Here is a 19,152-nt window from a genome sequence, read left to right as displayed (position 1 = left end):
AAATCAATCTAGTAATATTAGATCGTATTTTAATGTCATTTATGTTTAGTTCTGTAGTTTGAGTAAATAATAATTAATAATAATGTCTGACTGGCGATTATTTTTATCGCAAAACGTCAACCTGCTCAGATGCATTTCGGATTAGGAGACTTTGTTTTACATAGTTCAAGGTCGATAGAACGAAACCATGACATTAATTATCGATAATGGTTTCTGGTCAAATTTTACACCCTATTAATTAAGAAAAATGATTAAAATATCGCAATAACTATTCCTGCTGTAATAACACTTTTCAAAAGGGCGTTTAATGCGTTCGCACTAATTCTCTATATTCAGGGAATAAACCTGGCACAGTATCTAATGAGAGCACACCAACAGAACTTATACTGGACAGGTTTTTTTTCACTCCAATAGTATTGTGTATGGAGTACTGGAAAATGAGCATATATGCAAATCAATAGTCATTTCTTTAACTATATGACGTTGCCATACAGATTTTTTATATTAAATAAGATCACCGAATCACTTCAAATCTTTGTTCGTCTTCTCTCGTAAATCGTAAATCTCGTGCTCATTTTGTAGATTAAAATCGAAAAATCCATCTGAAGCATATTAATGTTAGACGATCCAGTAAGGAGACATTTCAGGCTTGCGGTAAAAACACCAAAGATATCCCAAATATCACGTAAGTGGGGCAACGTGTCTCATAACTACACTATGTGAATTATTATATAATCAGTCTGTATAGTATACAATTTGTTTTAAAATGCAGTCCCTCACCCCCTTGGCTATTGTCTCCGATTTTTCGTCGCCGGAGTGATTCACATCCCAAATTTTGGTTGCTCGGGCATCTCTAATAAATAACCGCAGGACTAAATTGAGGATATTATCAAACAATAACAGACGATTTGGGCGAAAATCGGTCGTTTTTGGCCTGGACGTGTTTTCGATAAGAGCGATAGGACTCGATTTTCAAGGCTGTTTGGATCGAGCGGTTCCATGTGTTTCGCGTTCGTTGTGTGTCTAGAAATATGGTAAGTCAATAGTATTATTATGGCCTAATAAAGGATTTTCAATCAAAAGTTTTTAACAATTCCTAGTTAGAATGTCCCCTGTATAAATAGTCATTTGACAATGGTACTGGCCCAGAATGAACTTCCTCTTCATCACGTCTTCTATTGTTCACAACGAGATGCTGAAGTGTTCGAGTTACGGACATCGAGATACGAACATATGTTAACTTTAATTTAAAGTTATATAAAACTAATTGTGTATAACACGAAGCCGAATAATAAGTTAACGAGAAAATGAAGGCAATATACGTACATATTATTATCTAACAATCTATACAGAACCAGTTGTCATCGTTACTTGAATACGAATGACAGCATGTCTTTACCGAGGTGCATGTCGGTAGGTTTCCTCGATAATTGATTCACAGCACCATATGGGGTGCACAGCAACATACACGTGTTTTGGGAATATTATTGCACAGTGTGAAACTTGTAATTACTATTTAGACCATATTCTGATAATTATTCATAACTCGTTCGTTTTTTAGAGCGTAGATTATTAAAATAAAAACATATTAGAGAGAATAGTCAGACAAAATGCAAATTTGAATTCGTTGCATTCCATAAAGAAACAATTATAGTATATATGATCGCTAATATGACTCACATTTCTCGGTGTTCTGCGTTAAATCGACTAGAGTATTTTCAATATGAGGGTCTGTATACACACATTTCAAGTTTATACATGCATGATTTTAAGTGTACGTAGTTATGTCATTGCTGTAGTTGAAATTGTTATGTAGATAGATGGTGCGACTCACTTTTTCGCTAATGACGCTACTCCTCTATTGCGCCTGTCCTTGTCAGCGCAGTTCTAATTCTATGACATCAAGGAGACACGTGGAACTGGGTTTGTCTTACATAACACAGTTAACGAATGAACTGGCAGCTTCCTTGTGTGCATGGTTCTTTAGTAAAACAGTGCAAATTAATTTTGTGTTAATTTTTTAAAATGACAAAAGTCTGTTCACCGACACTTACAACTAAATCACAGTGCTCACGCCTCATTAAAAATACTTCTTGATGAAGTGCATTGTTACTGTCCATTGGCACCATGAAATAACGGAAACCTCGGTTTTATTAGAAGTAATTAATTACACCAAGCGTGGAAATAACTCATCGCATTTTATTGGTAGTGTTCATCCAGCCACGGGCAATGAACTCCCTGGAGCAATTTCCCTTATAAATTATTAAAAATATAAATCTTAATTATGTTTTCATTCATCGATTAAATATGAATAAAAGCACTCACGTCTGCTTCTCAATTGGCGCGTAACAATACCTGTCGTCTGCGCTTTCAGAGAACGTCTTTTATCTGATGGGAGAAGATAGTTTAACAAAAAGAATGTAATTGTTACTTTTTCATCTTTTTTAAAATTACTGGTATTTTGAACACTTATTGAGTATGTTTATTGATAATTTAAAACGATTAGAAATAATTAGTTTTGAATATATGAAACAGGAATACAATTTTATATTTCGTGCAACCTAATTAGCTCAAAAACAACCCAAAACGTGTCAGAACCGCATTGTAATTTCTATTCATATCAACTGTCAGACACGTTACGTCGAACGTAGACTTTGCCGCACCGTTCCAAGATCAACCTACACTCAAGGTATGACTGGCATCTGCATTCTTAAGGTAAATATGATTTTTTCTTGACGAACATTTTTCTCATTACGATGCAAGCCGTCTATTCTGCACGTCTAGTACCTACGATAAACGTCCCAATTATATTAGGCTGTTTTTAATATAACAAAAAACGTTTGTGGGTGGTGGAGTTATCTAGACTGTTCTACCACTGTGTCAATTGTGTAGTGCGCTGCGCTTCAATATTGTGATTTCACACACACAAAAACAATGATAGGTGTATTTTCTGTAATTGTGAAATATGTAGAATTTAGAAAAAAAAATACAAATCATTATACAATAATAAATATAAATATAATTTCAAGTTGTATGAATGCGCGTATGTTCTTTCGTCTTTATTTTGAAAACATCTTTTGGCATGCATGTATTTAACACTGTTTTATTTAATATGATACAATGATAGTTAAGCATTATATTTGTCTGCGTAATCTTATCAAAAACCATCCTGTTTTGAATTGACGGACTGACACATTAGAAAGCCACATTGTCAGCAAACCGACATTCTTTGCGGGATTATTAACTTGGATTTTTAAGTGTCATTGTTTTCTCAGTCGAACATTCAATGGAAACCAATCTTAACAAACGTTTTATATTCGATACAGTGGATCGTTATGTAAGTTTTCAAGGTATTTTTTTTTCATTTGTGAGAATTGTCTGAGTAGACACAAATATTTGTATTGAAACTGATATACCAATCTCAGATTAAAAAATAGATAAAAAGTACGAAAATAACTTTTTCTATTAATTCAGATCATGAGAGGAAAATTACACCCTCCCGCTGCTGAAAGAAGTAGTCGAAGAATTAGACGTACGGTTACTAGCCATAATGCAGTCGTACATAATATGTGCTCATTGAAGTGAGTGCAATTTCGTCAATAAACCATTACAGGAATCTAACGCATTAAAGCGTAACTAGATACAAATTAGGACACACTATATAGGTTTATCAATTTCGTAATCAATTTCGTTTCGAAATGCATTTGTCTTCCTGTTGTGACTAATCAGTCAACAATTAGATTACTCAGGGCGTCAGTCATGGTGGGATTGCAGGAGTAAAGAGGGTGGGACCGAGTAGAGGCGCACGAATGAAACTTATGTCATGAATTAGTTTTCGCGTATCTGTTGACTGACTTATTTAGCTGATTACTAGTGAATGGCTGTGTTACATCTGTCATCATTTAGGCTCATGCGAGGTCCTGGACGGAACTCGACTCAGTGATTTGGAACTAATTACGAGATAATCGTCGCTATCCGGACTACAATTTCTGACAGTTGGTATTCGCAGTTAGTAATATAGTGAACGATTAATCAAACGATATGACGTGTCCAATACTTAGTGTGATTAGTTGAATGTGTGAAGGCCACGCCTTAGAGTCTTTTTACTTTTATTGGTTAAGGTTTTGAAAGTGAAAAAAGAGTTTTAGTTGGTCTTGGCGAGGACGCCACGAAATACGCAGTCTAGGGTCTAGTCTTGGGTCAGACTTGTGATAGTCTTGGGGACTTTTCCCCAGGGCGCTGTGTCTTATAGAGTGCTCAACTGACCGACTAAAGATGAGAGTTGATACGTGTTTCGTCTTATTTGACTGTAAAGTTTAAGTGACTTTCCCGGCCCGTACCTCAAGGGGACGCGATAGAGAGACGAGACGATATTTCCCCCTGACACGTGTTAGAGAACCCCAGGGGAGAAGAATTCCCCGTGATACTTAATTTCTAAGCAATACTGTCGTCATTATTTACGTCCCTTGGGACATATATTCAACACATTCTACAATTTTGTCGTTTGTTCTCGTGATTGTAATGTTATTTATCAGAGAGTAAGTTACATAATAACATCGACGGCACCCGGTCATCACCTGCGGTGGATAGAGGGGATTATCTGGTGTCTTACGTTGGATCGTCAACACTACTACCGTTGTCTGTGCTGGGCATTGTGATTAATGTTGTACTCTTTTGAAAGTAACCACAGGTTTGTTTTCTATACCGTGATCATAACAAGTTACGATATTCATGGAGAATACAGTGGCACGTTGATATTTCACTATAGTGCTGTTGCTCACAATTGCTGAAAATGTTGCTCAAGTTACCTAATTAGTATGCATTTTGAAAAGCCACCGTGAGTGTGCACGCACAGTTTGAAATGTAACATCAGTGGAACTCAAGCTCTGGAAAAAAGTGTTGGCATCAAACTGGTTGTCGGTTAATTTTTTTTTTTGCAATCCTCGGGGGCGGAGCTACGTCATGGACGTTCTACGTTGCTAAGACGCGCACCACTGTACCACGTATTTCTATGGGCTTTGTGCGCGCTGCTGTGGATCGCCGGTGGAGCCGGTGAAAACTCGAGAAAACAACACAAACTCAACCTTGAAGTAATCCTAAACAACCAAATTCAAATATGTTACACACGTAGCGCTAATCTTGTTACACTGTTCAGGGGACTCTCAACAACCATCGCAAAGTACCGTTTTCTGCGAGTTTTTGGTCTTTGTTTTCACTGCGAGGGTTACCAGGCGGTAGAAAATACCCGGATGTCCGCCCCCGAGGATAGACATAACACACATCGGACTGCGCCCTCTCGTGTCAATTATACACTTAGGTTATCAAAAATACATACATGAGTTATTTTCTGTATTTAATTTTTACATATTTACTTAGGTGCTTAAGGCTCAGTCACACCATGACGTTCTGGCTAGCGTTCTCTGGCGTTTGGGGAAACGTTGGTAGTCACCCAAAGTTGCTGGGACAGCGCCAGAAGAGCGCCGTGAGAACGCTAGTGAACGTCGGTAATCGTTGCTGATCGTCGGGAATCGGCGGAGAACGACGATCCAAAAAAAAAAGTTTTGAACATGCACAAAAGTTCTCATTTGAGACCAGCGTTTTTCAACGTTTATTTTTAAACGCTGTTAAACGTTAAATAACTTTCGTCGATCGTTTTGCTAACGTTCGACGCGTTCAACAATCGTTAGTCAGTCGTTGCTCTAGCGTTACTTAGTTGTTACTAATCGCTCGCTTTGCAGTGAACAACTCACTAGCGACCTGTCAACGACCGCTGAACGTACTCCTAGCGCACATAAAGCGTGCGACTAACGTCAAATTAACGACCTAACGTTAGATACACGCTCAACACGCTCCCTTAACGTTTAAAAGTCGTTCGTCGCGCGCTAGTGACACGTTAGCACACGTCAATGATTTCCAGGGGTATCTTACTTGGTCGCTCATTACACGCTCCTCGTGCGCTGGAACACGCTAGTCATACGTTAGGGGCACTCGTTAATCGAACGCTGGATGTGTCTACCTCGTTCCAGAACGCTCGGAAATTGGACGATTGGAACGTTCAGAGAACGCTGACCAAAATGTTATGGTGTGACGGGGCTAGTATATAAAGAAAAACATAGAGTTCAGGCAGTAAGCTCTAATAAACTACTTTTCATTAAACAGCATTTATCGTATTCTGGGTAATGTAGATAGTGTGGCCTATTTCCGTCCTTAAATGTTCTTTGGCAGTGTTTTTTTTCGTAGCAGAAATAAACATTGATGAAATCAAATATATATTTGATGACGGATGCAAACGTTTAAGACTACAATAAATGCAAAAGTTCTCCTCCATGGCATTATCCTATACAAACCACAACGTATTACTTGTAGATAGAAGACCCGAAGGACACATTTTCAACGGCATTATATCGCGAGTTTGTCACAGTGTATTCCTTTCCTCTATGTCTCGCCATCTAGCGACGAAGCCCGGCTGAGACGTAGATTCATGAAGAAAGCGACAACTTTGTTGGGCTGTGTAGACGTTCGTTATTTCCAGAGGGCGCGATTCACGAGACATGTGACAAAAAAGCGTACACTTACTATGGCTCTTATGGCACAGTTCTCTCATTGTGGTACTCGAGAAATACAATGTTTTCAGTCCTTGACAGAGATCACAACCTGCTCAACGTAGTTGTATGTGTCGTGATTACTATTTGCATCTGGTGGTGTTATTTAAAAAGAGGTGGTCGTCACACAGCGCGTGTTTGAATTTAGACTAAACAAACAGACAAACAATGTATCCTACACGCATTCACAGTCTCTCAACAGTCTGTGGAGGGAGTGTGACGCATTATATACGGCGCAATACCTACAATAAACACGCCGCACCTTAACGACTTCCACCAACATTTATTTCACTATAACTAAGAATACCGCTCAAACAAATGAATGTTGTCAACGTTGCCAAATGTTTCAATACTTGTCGACGTGTGTTGTTTGCATTATATAATTCATTTCCTGTAACCATGGTTTTAGCCGCAGTTGATCTCATTTGCGGGGATTCATTTTACACGCCTTATCGCACGGAGGGTGCTCCGTTTCCATGACAAACCTAACCCAGACACGTGGGTTCCTTTCTCGGAATGCTTTAAATGGCGTTCCCTATTTACGCGGTGATTATAACAGCATTTCATGATCAATCCTTTGTCGATATCTGAAGGAAATCTGCACCGATGTTAACGGGGTCGACCGAGATTCCAGTGGAAATTAACTTAACCACCGCCGGGAACCTCTATAAACTCCGCTCCGTGCGGGTACATCTGCATTACCATATTTTAGAGTCGAGCTGCACTGACACATTGTACTACAGCCTATCAACAAAATGTTGCAATTCTCCAGAAACACATTTCTACGACTTGATTTGTTTTCAAAAACAAAACAAAAAAATAATAAATTCACTTGTTTCAAGCAAACAGACTATGAAAGCATTCAATACGTGTGACTTTTCAGCCATATAAACTGAATATAATATCAAAAATTCGACACCACGTATACGGCGGCTAAATCCGTGCATAATAGACTCGAATGTTTACACATTGCTAATACAGAACGTGGATTGAAACTGTACATTTACTTTCAGACAATGACATGGTAGTTATATTTTACTGTGTATTATTTTTATAGTTGTTGTTTTGAGAAACCACGTTTCATATTTAGGAATAATTATTGTAATCTTAAGCACAGTAGCGTCTCAACCTGACAGGTACGTAAACAATATCAAATAATGCGAGATTGTGCGTCATCCTCCTGAAATAATATGATTATTATCGACTGCCATCAACGTTATATAACCTCAATTCCATTACGCCATCTAAATTATTTTGGTAATTTAAAGTAATCGTAAATAAAAGCATGTTCATGTTGTACAACTCGCCGACTCACTCAAACAATTTATTTCTAAATATCCACTCTTATTTACCAGAGAGCGGTCACTTACCATTAGTGAAACCGAGCTTATTGTTGAGATATGTTACTCTACTGACGCATGCGCAGTTCTAGTGCTGATATTTGTTCTGCGAATGGCAGCCAATCACAAACTGACCCCAACAGAAGCGTCACGTCAAACAATCTGTTTGCTGTTAAAGTTAAAGTTCTTCGTTGCTTTCTTATGTAGTTTAGTTTTTCACTTATTGCTCAGCTAGTTGTCTGAGAACTTTGATTTCACTCTCAACATTACAAGAAGAACGTATCAACCTGTTTTGACGTAAATATTCAATGTTTAGATTGAAGCGAGGTCCATGATAATAAAATCCCCTAGACTACATGAACAGTTCACCATTCTAATTTGTCGCGCGGAGATCGAAAATTCACATTTATTGTGCAATTATTGATCGATGTTTATACAAATGTTTTCATGTTCTAGTTCGTGTTTATAGTTACTTATACATGTTTCTCTGATTGCGATCCGGTCTTTAGTCGCTGAGTTATAAGCATTACAAGTTTAGAAACAAACACAATCTTACCAGATTGACCATTTTAAAAGTCGGACCCATTGCGAACGTAGGATAAGTAATCTCAACGATCACGCGCTATACACGCAAAAACACGCGTCCGACCGAAAGCACGTTTCACTTGTGAGTCTTGTTAGTTTTGTCTTGTACACAACGTTCATCCAGTTTCTCAATAAACGGAGTAGTCCTTCATTTTGACTGACTTCGCATACTGAGATTGTCTTGCTGTGTGTTAATAAGGGAAAGGACCTGTGCTGGACTTTATCCGTCCACAGCATATGGTGCCGAGACCAGGATTATTGACACTTTTGTTCTTCGTTGTCCGGATACAACAATCTAGCTACAGCCATGACAAAGCTCAACCAACTAAGGAAGAAGCGAGACAAAACTAGAAGGGTGCTTGTTAATGCACTAGAACCTGAAGAGGACTCAATTCGCACCTTCAATAACCAACAAGACAAACCGTCAGTCTACGAACAAATAGCAAGTCGACTGTCGCGCCTACATCGACTAGAAGAAGACTCTATCGCCGCGCATCGTGAATTGTACGACCACTTAGAAGTAGATGATCCAGAATTCGACGAAGTTATAAAGGATAACCAGGAACTGTCCAACAGATGTGCTCGGGTCGATTCGTTCGTCGAGAAACACAGAGTTGTTTACAATCAACCGCGACAAAGTCAAATCAACGCCAGCGCGCGTAACCAGTCTCATAATTCTGCGGACCAACATGTTCAATTCCCACCATCACTGACATACAGATCGTCTATGCAACTACCTAAATTGGAAATCCCTAAATTCAGCGGAGACGCACTCGAGTAGAACCAGTTTCACGACAATTTCTCATCTGCGATCGACAGTGATGACCGATTATCCGAAGTTCAGAAACTCACCTATTTGAAGAGTTTCCTCACAGACGAGGCCAAACGGACAATAGATGGCTTACAAACTACACAAGCCAACTATAAAATCGCCTTCGATTTATTGAAAGAGCGCTACGGACAACCCAAGATGATTATCGACGCTCACATGCGGTCACTTTGGGCGCTACCGGCACCGAACAACGATCCCACGAGTCTGCGACGCTTCCACGATGAGGTCGAGACTACTATACGCGGTCTACGAGTTCTACACATGAACGAGAGCAGTTACGGAGCTCATTTGATCCCCATGTTGTTGGATAAATTGCCAATTACCTTCCAACAACAACTCGCACGCAATCACGGGGATGACGATTGGACACTCACCGAACTGACCGCTGCTATGCGAGCAGAAATACGAGCTCTCTCTGTCGGCAATAAATTCTCTACACTTTCCTGTGACGATGAGACTGATACAAAGTCTACAGTTGCCGCCTTCTACACAAATACACACGCGAAGAAACCCCACAAACCGAGAAAACCCGCCTACAAGCCGCCCGCTGAACGTAAATGCGTCTACTGCCAAGAAATGCACAACCCGACTTCATGCGTCAAAGTGGCCACCCCAGAACTAAGATTGCAGTATGTCAAAACCAATCAGCTGTGCTTTAACTGTTTGGGATCTCATAAAGCCAACTCCTGTAAGTCAAAGTATAGTTGCAAAATATGTAAGAAGCGACACCATACTTCGCTACATCGTCATAACAAACAATCGAACGACAATAGCTCAAACAATTCAGGCTCTGAAACTCCCCCTGTGAGTGTGAATTTTACCCATGCTTCACAGAAATTGGCGAACCGAAGCGATCGGTACTCAGGCGATCGTAATATTACACCGAGTAATCCCCCAAACCGTGTGTTGTTAAAAACAGCTACTATTCCAGTCTCTTACCGTGGTAAAATGGTCTACGCTACAGCTCTGTTTGATGAAGGAGCCGATCGTAGTTTTGTGACTCACAATCTCGCCCAAAGGCTTAACGCCAACGTACATTTCACTGAACAACTCAGATTGAAGTCGTTCAACAACCCGGATGCCGAATACAAATACGTGCCATGTACTACGTTACAACTACATACTAGAAACGGACAGAAAAAGCCCATCGATGTTCTATACGTTAAGGAAATTTCCGATAAGCTCACTAATGTTGTGACAACCAATATTACCAACATGCCCCATTTGCGAGGATTAAATCTAGCCCCAAAACCGATGCCCAGCGAGTCTACTATAAGAATAGACATTCTGATTGGAGCCGACAAGTACTGGGACTATGTCCGTAATCATGTTATTAGAGGCCCGGGACCCACCGCCGTCGATTCCGTATTCGGATATTTACTTTCGGGGCCTGTCGACCGAAACCACGTAACACGCGCCGCGGCGTTCACTGGTCAAACACACGTACGAAATACGCGCTCCAATAGTGTAACCGCTTTCCATTTCACCGCCGAAATACAAGCACTACGAACTAGTCAGGTGTTAGACAAGAACATTGCATCATTTTGGGACTTAGAATCTATAGGGATCCGTGAACAAATCAATCAAGATCCAGTAACAGTTGGTCACACAGAACAGTACAAGCAGTATAGTCAAAACTGCTAGGACGTAGTCAATGGTCGATTTAGCGCCAAATTGCCATGGAAACCAAATCACGATCCCCTGCCAACTAACTACTACGCAACTGAACAGCGCACGCGAAACATGGTACGAAAATTACCACGTGACATTATTCAGGCGTATGATAAGGTGATTACCGATCAGCTGAATAAAGGTTACATAGAGAAAGTTGTACCGGACAATAACAATACAGGTCACTATCTACCGCATAGGGCAATAAAACGAGAAAGTTCTGCCTCCACCCCAATTCGTGTCGTCTATGATTGCAGTGCTAAATCTGGGGCCGGTCAACCGAGTTTGAATGATTCTTTAGAGATAGGCCCTCCCTTGTTGAACGACCTCACTGGTATCCTACTGCGCTTCAGAGCGAATCCGGTTGCCATAACAAGTGACATTGAAAAGGCCTTTCTACAAATTGGATTAAGTACAGAAGACCGCCAATACACTAAGTTCTTATGGCTATCGGACATCAAAAACGTCAACAGCGACTTTTCTACTTATCAATTTTGTTCTGTTTTATTTGGTGCAAGTCCAAGCCCGTTCATATTAAACGCGGCCATCAAAACACTCATCGACAATAACACCGACGTACCAGCCGCGAATGATCTTCAACAGAACATTTACGTAGACGATGTCGTAACCGGGAGCACAAACACGAGTGAAGCCATCCAATACTATCACGATGCGACACAGTTATTGGCTACACGCGGGTTCAACTTAAGAAGTTGGAGTTCTAATGACGCTGCTATACGCGAACTCGCCGCCCATGATGGACGGGGAAAATCCGATAACCCCGTGACAGTTCTCGGTATGAAATGGGACACAAATCGCGACATACTACAATGTAAGCAAATCGAGTTGCCTAGTAACGACCCACTGATTACCAAACGTGACATTGTTAGTTACACCGCTAGTTTGTATGACCCATTGGGTTTGTTGACGCCCGCGCATATCGCCGCGAAACGATTAATACAAACTTTATGGAAACAGAATCAACACTGGGACATTCCTATCTCTGATAAGTTACGCAACGATTGGGAAGTAATCGCCGAAAACCTCCACTCGGCCTCCAAGATAAACGTGAGAAGACGCTATTTCAATGAAACGGACAATACTGTCAACAACGAAGTTGAAATACACGCGTTCGCGGATGCGTCTGGCAAAGCCTACGGTGGAGTTGTATACGTAAAATCAGGAAAGGAAACTTCGCTCGCCATGTCTAAGACACGCGTAACTCCAGTAAATAACCAGACATTGACCTTACCAAGGTTAGAGTTGATGGGAGCCGTAATTGCTACGCGTTTGAGCAAATTTGTATCTACAGCATTGTCTACAAAGTATAATGTTGCAAAACAGTTTCTCTGGTCGGACTCACAGATCGTTTTGCACTGGTTAAATGCACGCGGAAAACAGGACACTTTCACTGCAAATCGCGTAAGTGAAATCGTCAGTTTACCACAAGAGTTTAAGTACGTGCCGACCAAATGCAATCCAGCAGACCTGCTTACTCGCGGTATCACCTCCAAGGAATTACGCGATTCTGAATTGTGGTGGAAAGGTCCTCCGTGGCTGGGAAATCGTGATTCTTGGCCAACATGCGAGTTGTTTGACAAGCCAAACATATCCGTCAATCACGTAGCATTGACGCCAACTGGGGACATCGATTTCGCGCAGCCAGTTCATCAGGATATCCCTGCTACCTATGTCAACAAAGAATCAATGACGTCATCATTAGATAGAAGCCCCGCAGTGACGTCACAGACCCGGGAAAGCCTTACCCGTGAGAATACTTCATCGGTACCAGTCGGCAGTCACAATGCATCGCGCACCGTAAACACTAAAGAAGTACCTGTTGGATTACAATATGTGATCAATCTGGATGATTACAATAACAATTACAACAAACTTTTGCGAATTACTGCTTATGTGTTGAGATTCGTACAACTACTGAAATCGAAAGAGAAATGCACCCAAGATAAACCCAGTGCCACGGAATTAAATAATGCAGAAATACACTGGATTACTGACATTCAACATGAACACTTTGCTGATATATTCGCGTCTACCAAAAATGACAATAAGAAATACGGTCATCTTAGTAGCCAACTAAAGCTATTTATCGCCGAGGATAAATTACTACGCCTAGGCGGTCGTCTTCAATACGCAGATCTACCTTATGATACCAAACATCCGATATTGTTACCACGTGATCATCAGTTAACCCGACTTATCGTACGAGCTACACATGATCGTATCATGCACCGCGGACCCCAGTCTACGGTTAACGCCTTGCGAGATCGCTATTGGATAAATTCTATACGCCGCGTTGTGAATCACGTGCTCCACAAGTGTGTGGTCTGCCGGAAAGTCAGTGGACCAGCTTACGCAAAACCGATATCTACTCCGCTCCCAGAATGTCGGGTAACCGCGACACCTCCATTTCGAATCAGCGGTATTGATTATACTGGCGCCTTATACGTGAGAAGCGCACCCAACAAAACAGTAACGAAAGCGTATGTTTGTCTGTTTACATGCGCAACTACAAGGGCAGTTCACCTTGAACTCGTACCGGACATGTCTACCCGATCTTTCTTACTAGCCTTTCGCCGATTCGCTGCCCGCCGCTCAACTCCATCAATGTTAATATCGGACAATGCTACTACATTTATTTCCGCAGCTCACGAACTGAGACGACTAATGAACGACCCCGAAGTTCAAGCATTGTTAGCGCATCACCGTACAACGTGGAAGTTTATCCCGAAACGCGCGCCATGGGTAGGCGGCTTCTACGAGCGTATGATTGGAATAACCAAATCAACTTTAAAGAAAGTACTGGGAAAAGCATGCGTGACGTTTGACGAACTGCAAACTATATTAACAGAGGTAGAATCTGTCATAAATGACCGCCCGTTGACGCATATCGCTAGCCACGCAGACGACTTGGTACCACTTACCCCATCTCACCTTATGATTGGGAGGAATGTATACAGTCTACCGTATGACGCGTCAAACCACCTGAGTGATCCTATCGCTCTAACTCATCATAATGTAAATCTTCGCTTTGAACATTTGGCAAAACTACAACGCCAATTTGGGAAAAGGTGGTCAGCCGAGTATCTCACCGCGCTCCGAGAACGCCACACTCCCACCGCCGGAGGTGTGAAAAACAACACTATAAAAGTGGGCGACATTGTACTCGTTCATAGCGACGTGGAGAAACGAGTGAATTGGCACATGGCAAAAGTTACCCGCTTACTACCCGGCAAAGATGGACTTGTACGTGTCGTCGAAATCAAGACCAAACTTGGAAAAACAAATCGTCCCGTTAATAAGTTGTATTTATTGGAGACGAGTCAAGTCGAAGAACAACGGACTAGCGCCATACAGTCGCCACCAACCGTCCCGGATGTCAACAACGAACAGCTGACTGAGGGAAATCCAACTATGACGTCACCAGTTACCGGGAAACCCCCGAATGAGAACGGTGTCCCAGAAGACGCAACTGAGGACAGAGCAGACCAAATGTCCCCCGCCAAGAATTCAAACACAACGCAGTCATCGCGACCACGGAGAGAAGCATTTGAAGTCGCCAACCTGCGTCTGATGTACAATAATAAATAAACTGACATTTATTCATTTCTCAATTACAAATATGAGTATATTGATCTCAGTTTGACGTTATTATGTTTGAAACTTCCCATACTATGAGCTATAGTATTGCGTTAATGTTCATTTCATTGACAGGGTATTTGTTAATTTTGAACAATTGATTCATGTTTATGTTACAGACTTTACTTTTACTGTGAAATCGTCAATAATTGAGGCCATTTTGTCGGCCCCCGGAATATGTCGCGCGGAGATTGAAAATTCACATTTATTGTGCAATTATTGATCGATGTTTATACAAATGTTTTCATGTTCTAGTTCGTGTTTATAGTTACTTATACATGTTTCTCTGATTGCGATCCGGCCTTTAGTCGCTGAGTTATAAGCATTACAAGTTTAGAAACAAACACAATCTTACCAGATTGACCATTTTAAAAGTCGGACCCATTGCGAACGTAGGAGAAGTAATCTCAACGATCACGCGCTATACACGCAAAAACACGCGTCCGACCGAAAGCACGTTTCACTTGTGAGTCTTGTTAGTTTTGTCTTGTACACAACGTTCATCCAGTTTCTCAATAAACGGAGTAGTCCTTCATTTTGACTGACTTCGCATACTGAGATTGTCTTGCTGTGTGTTAATAAGGGAAAGGACCTGTGCTGGACTTTATCCGTCCACAACATAATTCAATCCACCGTCGTGCGTGTTATTGTTTACTCCGTCCCATTTCAAACGCATCATAATAATTGGTAATCAACTCATTGACAAGTCAACTAAAAATTCTTCTTTTGAGTCAATATTTACTTTCCCGTTCATTTGTTGTAATATTATATATATATAATATATATATAATATATATAATATATATATATATATATTGGGCTAGGGCTGGTCCATCACCCCATGACATAATGTAGTGCCATGTGGTTGTGAATTAACTCAAATATGAACACGTTTATTCGGAAACTACTTTCCATAGTGCCAGATGACACCAAACGGACCACTGCATTAGGAATTGTATTTAGTGATATGCATTGTAAATGGGTAAAGCATGTACCTTTCCTATTACACAGAGTGGCCGTGGCAGCACAATTAAAGTACGAGTGCAATTAACACGTCATGAACAACTGCTTTATCCGTGTACTTGAAAATTAACGCATGTGAACGAGGCTGGATGGTGCAGTAAAGCAATTCGCCGAGGGAGAAGATCCTATCAAATGCAATTATCGGTTAAATAATCGTGTGAATATTTCCCAGAATCACACACAGTGCGATGCAAGCTGTGAAAGATCTTCTCTCAAATTATATATCAACTTACAACAAGTTAAGAAATTTCAATGTTAATACGATTGCTCATTGTGGGGATGTGTACATTCTGTCACTCCGTATATTATATCTTGCTCGACAGGGTACATGTTTTTTTAACCAAAACAGCAACAACTATAAGCGAAAACATAATTGGATTTGCATGCAAAAAGTATCATATCTGATTGTGGTCGATTTTATTGCTAAGTTATATTTGTTACGAGTGTGATACTATACCGTACGAAAGGTATCAGATTACGGTAGATGCGTTTGATCTTGAAAAAGAATTGTGGTTGTAAGATCATGATGAATTTACAGCTGGGTTATACTTACTGATACATTTTGCGTTCCCAATGGACGCTACCGGGTTAATTCTTCATTACAACTTTGAAGTTCGCAACCCCCAGTCCTATCCAATTCAATTACAATATAGTTCCTTCATTGACTCAAATTCGTGTTCATGTTTCTTTGTCAAGGTTCGTTATACTCTGATCCAGATGTACAGTAAGTTGACGTTTGATTGATGTCTCGCCCATAAATAAAGAAAATGTTCACAAACAAAACGGGACAAAAATATTTTATGAAGTTTGTATGAAGAAAATGGAGAATAGCATACAGCCCCAATTTTGAATACCAACGAGTCTACTGATGCTTTGGACTTCAATTAAAAAAGGGCACTTATTGTAGGGTGGTGTATATATGCATCCGTTGGTTTCCAGGAACAGGATGGAAGCACGCATCGGTAATTAATCTACTCAAAATAATCCATATTAACAGGACAAAAATATTTTCCATTAAAAGTAATATCATCTCGTCTGCCCGATCCTTGTTTCTTAAAATCCGAAAAGTATATTATATAAAATACAGTGAGTAAGGTTTAATTAATTATCTATATTGTTTTAAGCAATGCGATATGTGATGTAAAATATGTCTGTTATAAAGTAACGCACATGTCATGTGAAGACTAAAATATGATCATACACCATTAAAACGAAGTGTACAGCATTTATCTATTACATTCTGCCTAACATTTCTATAATTTTATTTGGTAACTCAATATTATGTGTCTGAGTGATGTAGGCAAAGGAGTGATACAGTATGGAATTCTCTGGTTCTGTAAATGCATGAACTTGAGTTTAATTAATTTATTTTTTTACAGAAGTATCCTGTATATGAACACTTATAATGTCGGTCTTTTAGGTAGAAATCTTGTATGTATGTTTGTTTTTAGGAGGTGCTTCAAAATTAAACAGTGACATGTTTTTTAGTTCCTCTTTTGAACTTATCTATACATAAACATTTATGTCGCGTATTTTACCTTGAAACATTGCATTTGTGTTCGTTTTCTGAAGTGCTTCAAAATAAAACAGTCTGGAAGCAAACTCTTATGAACTTGTGTGCATGTCGTATACACAAACACTTATGAAACATGCATAGTCGAGTGTTTTACCTTGAATCATTACATGTGTGTTTGTTTAAGGAAGTGCTTCAATATAAAACAATTTAGATAACAAGTGTTTTAGTTACTCCCATGAACACAAATGCGTCTTATAAATTGACTATAGTCTGGTGCTTTTTATATAGATAGTTTGTGATGTGTACGCAGAAGATACTAGTATATCACCGATGCACTTTATCATAATGTTTTTTAGGTGTTTAAGTACTGTACGACAAATTATCTGTCAGGATCAATTAGTCATTCACCAAGCAAATATGCTTGAATCCCCCAGTCGTTTTGTTCCGATATCCAGGCGTTTTGATTGAAACATTTATTGTATGTTAAATTCCCAATTTATTAAATTAATTATGAGGAAATTGCGACTTCGTGACTGAACAAATTAAAAGTTTATAAATTTGAAATATTTCAGTATGCATGTATTACAATGATTTTGCATTATCTTTCATGTATTATTTATGAATTTAACTGTAGACAATACATATGTATAGTACATCAACTTTAAGACTCTCTGAGGGAATACGTTGATGTTGATTGGATAGACTCGAGAAATAGTGGTTGCTTACACTGCGCATGATTGTGCTACATTTTGTCACACCATGATTAAACATCCCTTGACAAATTTCAATATGAATTTTCCTATTTTGGAATAGGACTTGTTTTAGACGAATCTTTAGCAGCACTTAGTTATACGATAAGGTCTGTCTGTCTGTCAATTATAGTATCTTGTGTAGCATGTCATTCAATGGCGATTACAACATGTTTGAATTAAGTGGGACAACTAATGTGCGCGCTAAGAACATTACCCTGGGTAATTATGGTTTACTACGCAACAAGGTCACATGTTTTATTATATGTATAGCATTTTAAGGTAGTCGGCTGTTATTTAAAAAATCATTGGAGCCTATTGTCAATTTGAAAATTGTTTTATTTAAAATATGTATACTGTACAGCATCCAGAAAAAAGAAATGTGGTCACAAAACACACAACAATGGATCAAACATCTATGTTAAGGAAATATAAGATTGGTTGCTATGGCTAAAATATCTTATTTTATCTCTCATGTGTGTCCTGTAAATATTCTGATACGTCATGTAATTAGTATGCAGAGTTATGGTTGTCATGAATTATTAGTAAATTCTGACTTTTATTATTTATTCCCAATTTATGAAATTCAAAAATGGTTTCATATGGAAAACAAATCGACTCCAACATACACTTTATGAGAAGGCGCGCCCCTAGCGATAATGCGTTTCTTTGAAGCATTTAGGCGTCAATATTTTATTGATATATTGTCAACCGTCAGTTAAAAATACTGCGATATTGTAAAGAGCGAATGATCACGTAACCAACACATTTGACAGTTTGAACGACATTGCTTACGCCATTTTAACTCCAAAAAGCAAATAAGAATGCTCCGTAGCTAGAGCGCCGAACGATTAACTATACAGCACTTGTTTAGGTGCCGTTTAGTTTACACTTGAAAGCCGTTGTATAATTGTGCTGATAAACAAGCGTTTTTTTCTTTTATTCCCACGTCTCATCATGGCAGTCTTCCCGAAACAATTCTAGTACAGAGATATTACATAATCAATAATGATGGAGTCGCAATTTAGACATTGTATGTGAAAACTAATATGCGTTATAATCTGTTACGAAACGAGGGGACAATTTTTCATTCCTAGTCGAGCTAAATCACCACAAACATGTTATTAGCATTTTATTTTGTATAGCATGAGACGGTCTCTTGTAAACTACACATATA

General features: G+C 39.5%; 2 protein-coding genes across 2 annotated transcripts; both read left to right on the top strand.

The window, feature by feature from the left end:
* Nucleotides 1-9,497: 9,497 nt before the first annotated feature.
* On the top strand, nucleotides 9,498-11,003 carry LOC146730264 (uncharacterized). The gene has a single exon (XM_085494079.1). It carries the CDS (start codon nucleotides 9,498-9,500, stop codon nucleotides 11,001-11,003), a length of 1,506 nt encoding a protein of 501 aa, XP_085350205.1.
* Nucleotides 11,004-11,102: 99 nt separating this feature from the next.
* On the top strand, nucleotides 11,103-14,639 carry LOC146730263 (uncharacterized). Its single transcript, XM_085494078.1, has one exon. The coding sequence runs from the start codon at nucleotides 11,103-11,105 to the stop codon at nucleotides 14,637-14,639; it is 3,537 nt and encodes a 1,178-aa protein (XP_085350204.1).
* The last annotated feature ends 4,513 nt before the right edge of the window (nucleotides 14,640-19,152 follow it).

The sequence above is a fragment of the Saccoglossus kowalevskii genome, chromosome 19 (genome assembly GCF_978046115.1).
Source record: "Saccoglossus kowalevskii chromosome 19, keSacKowa6.1, whole genome shotgun sequence".
Classification (NCBI taxonomy): domain Eukaryota; kingdom Metazoa; phylum Hemichordata; class Enteropneusta; family Harrimaniidae; genus Saccoglossus; species Saccoglossus kowalevskii.
The sequence above is the reverse complement of the archived record's forward strand: the minus strand, read 5'-3'. Positions and strand labels throughout refer to the sequence as shown.

Excerpts from the sequence above, each read along its gene's own strand:
- LOC146730264 (XM_085494079.1), top strand. The coding sequence starts at position 9,498 with ATGATTATCGACGCTCACATGCGGTCACTTTGGGCGCTACCGGCACCG.
- LOC146730263 (XM_085494078.1), top strand. The coding sequence starts at position 11,103 with ATGGTACGAAAATTACCACGTGACATTATTCAGGCGTATGATAAGGTG.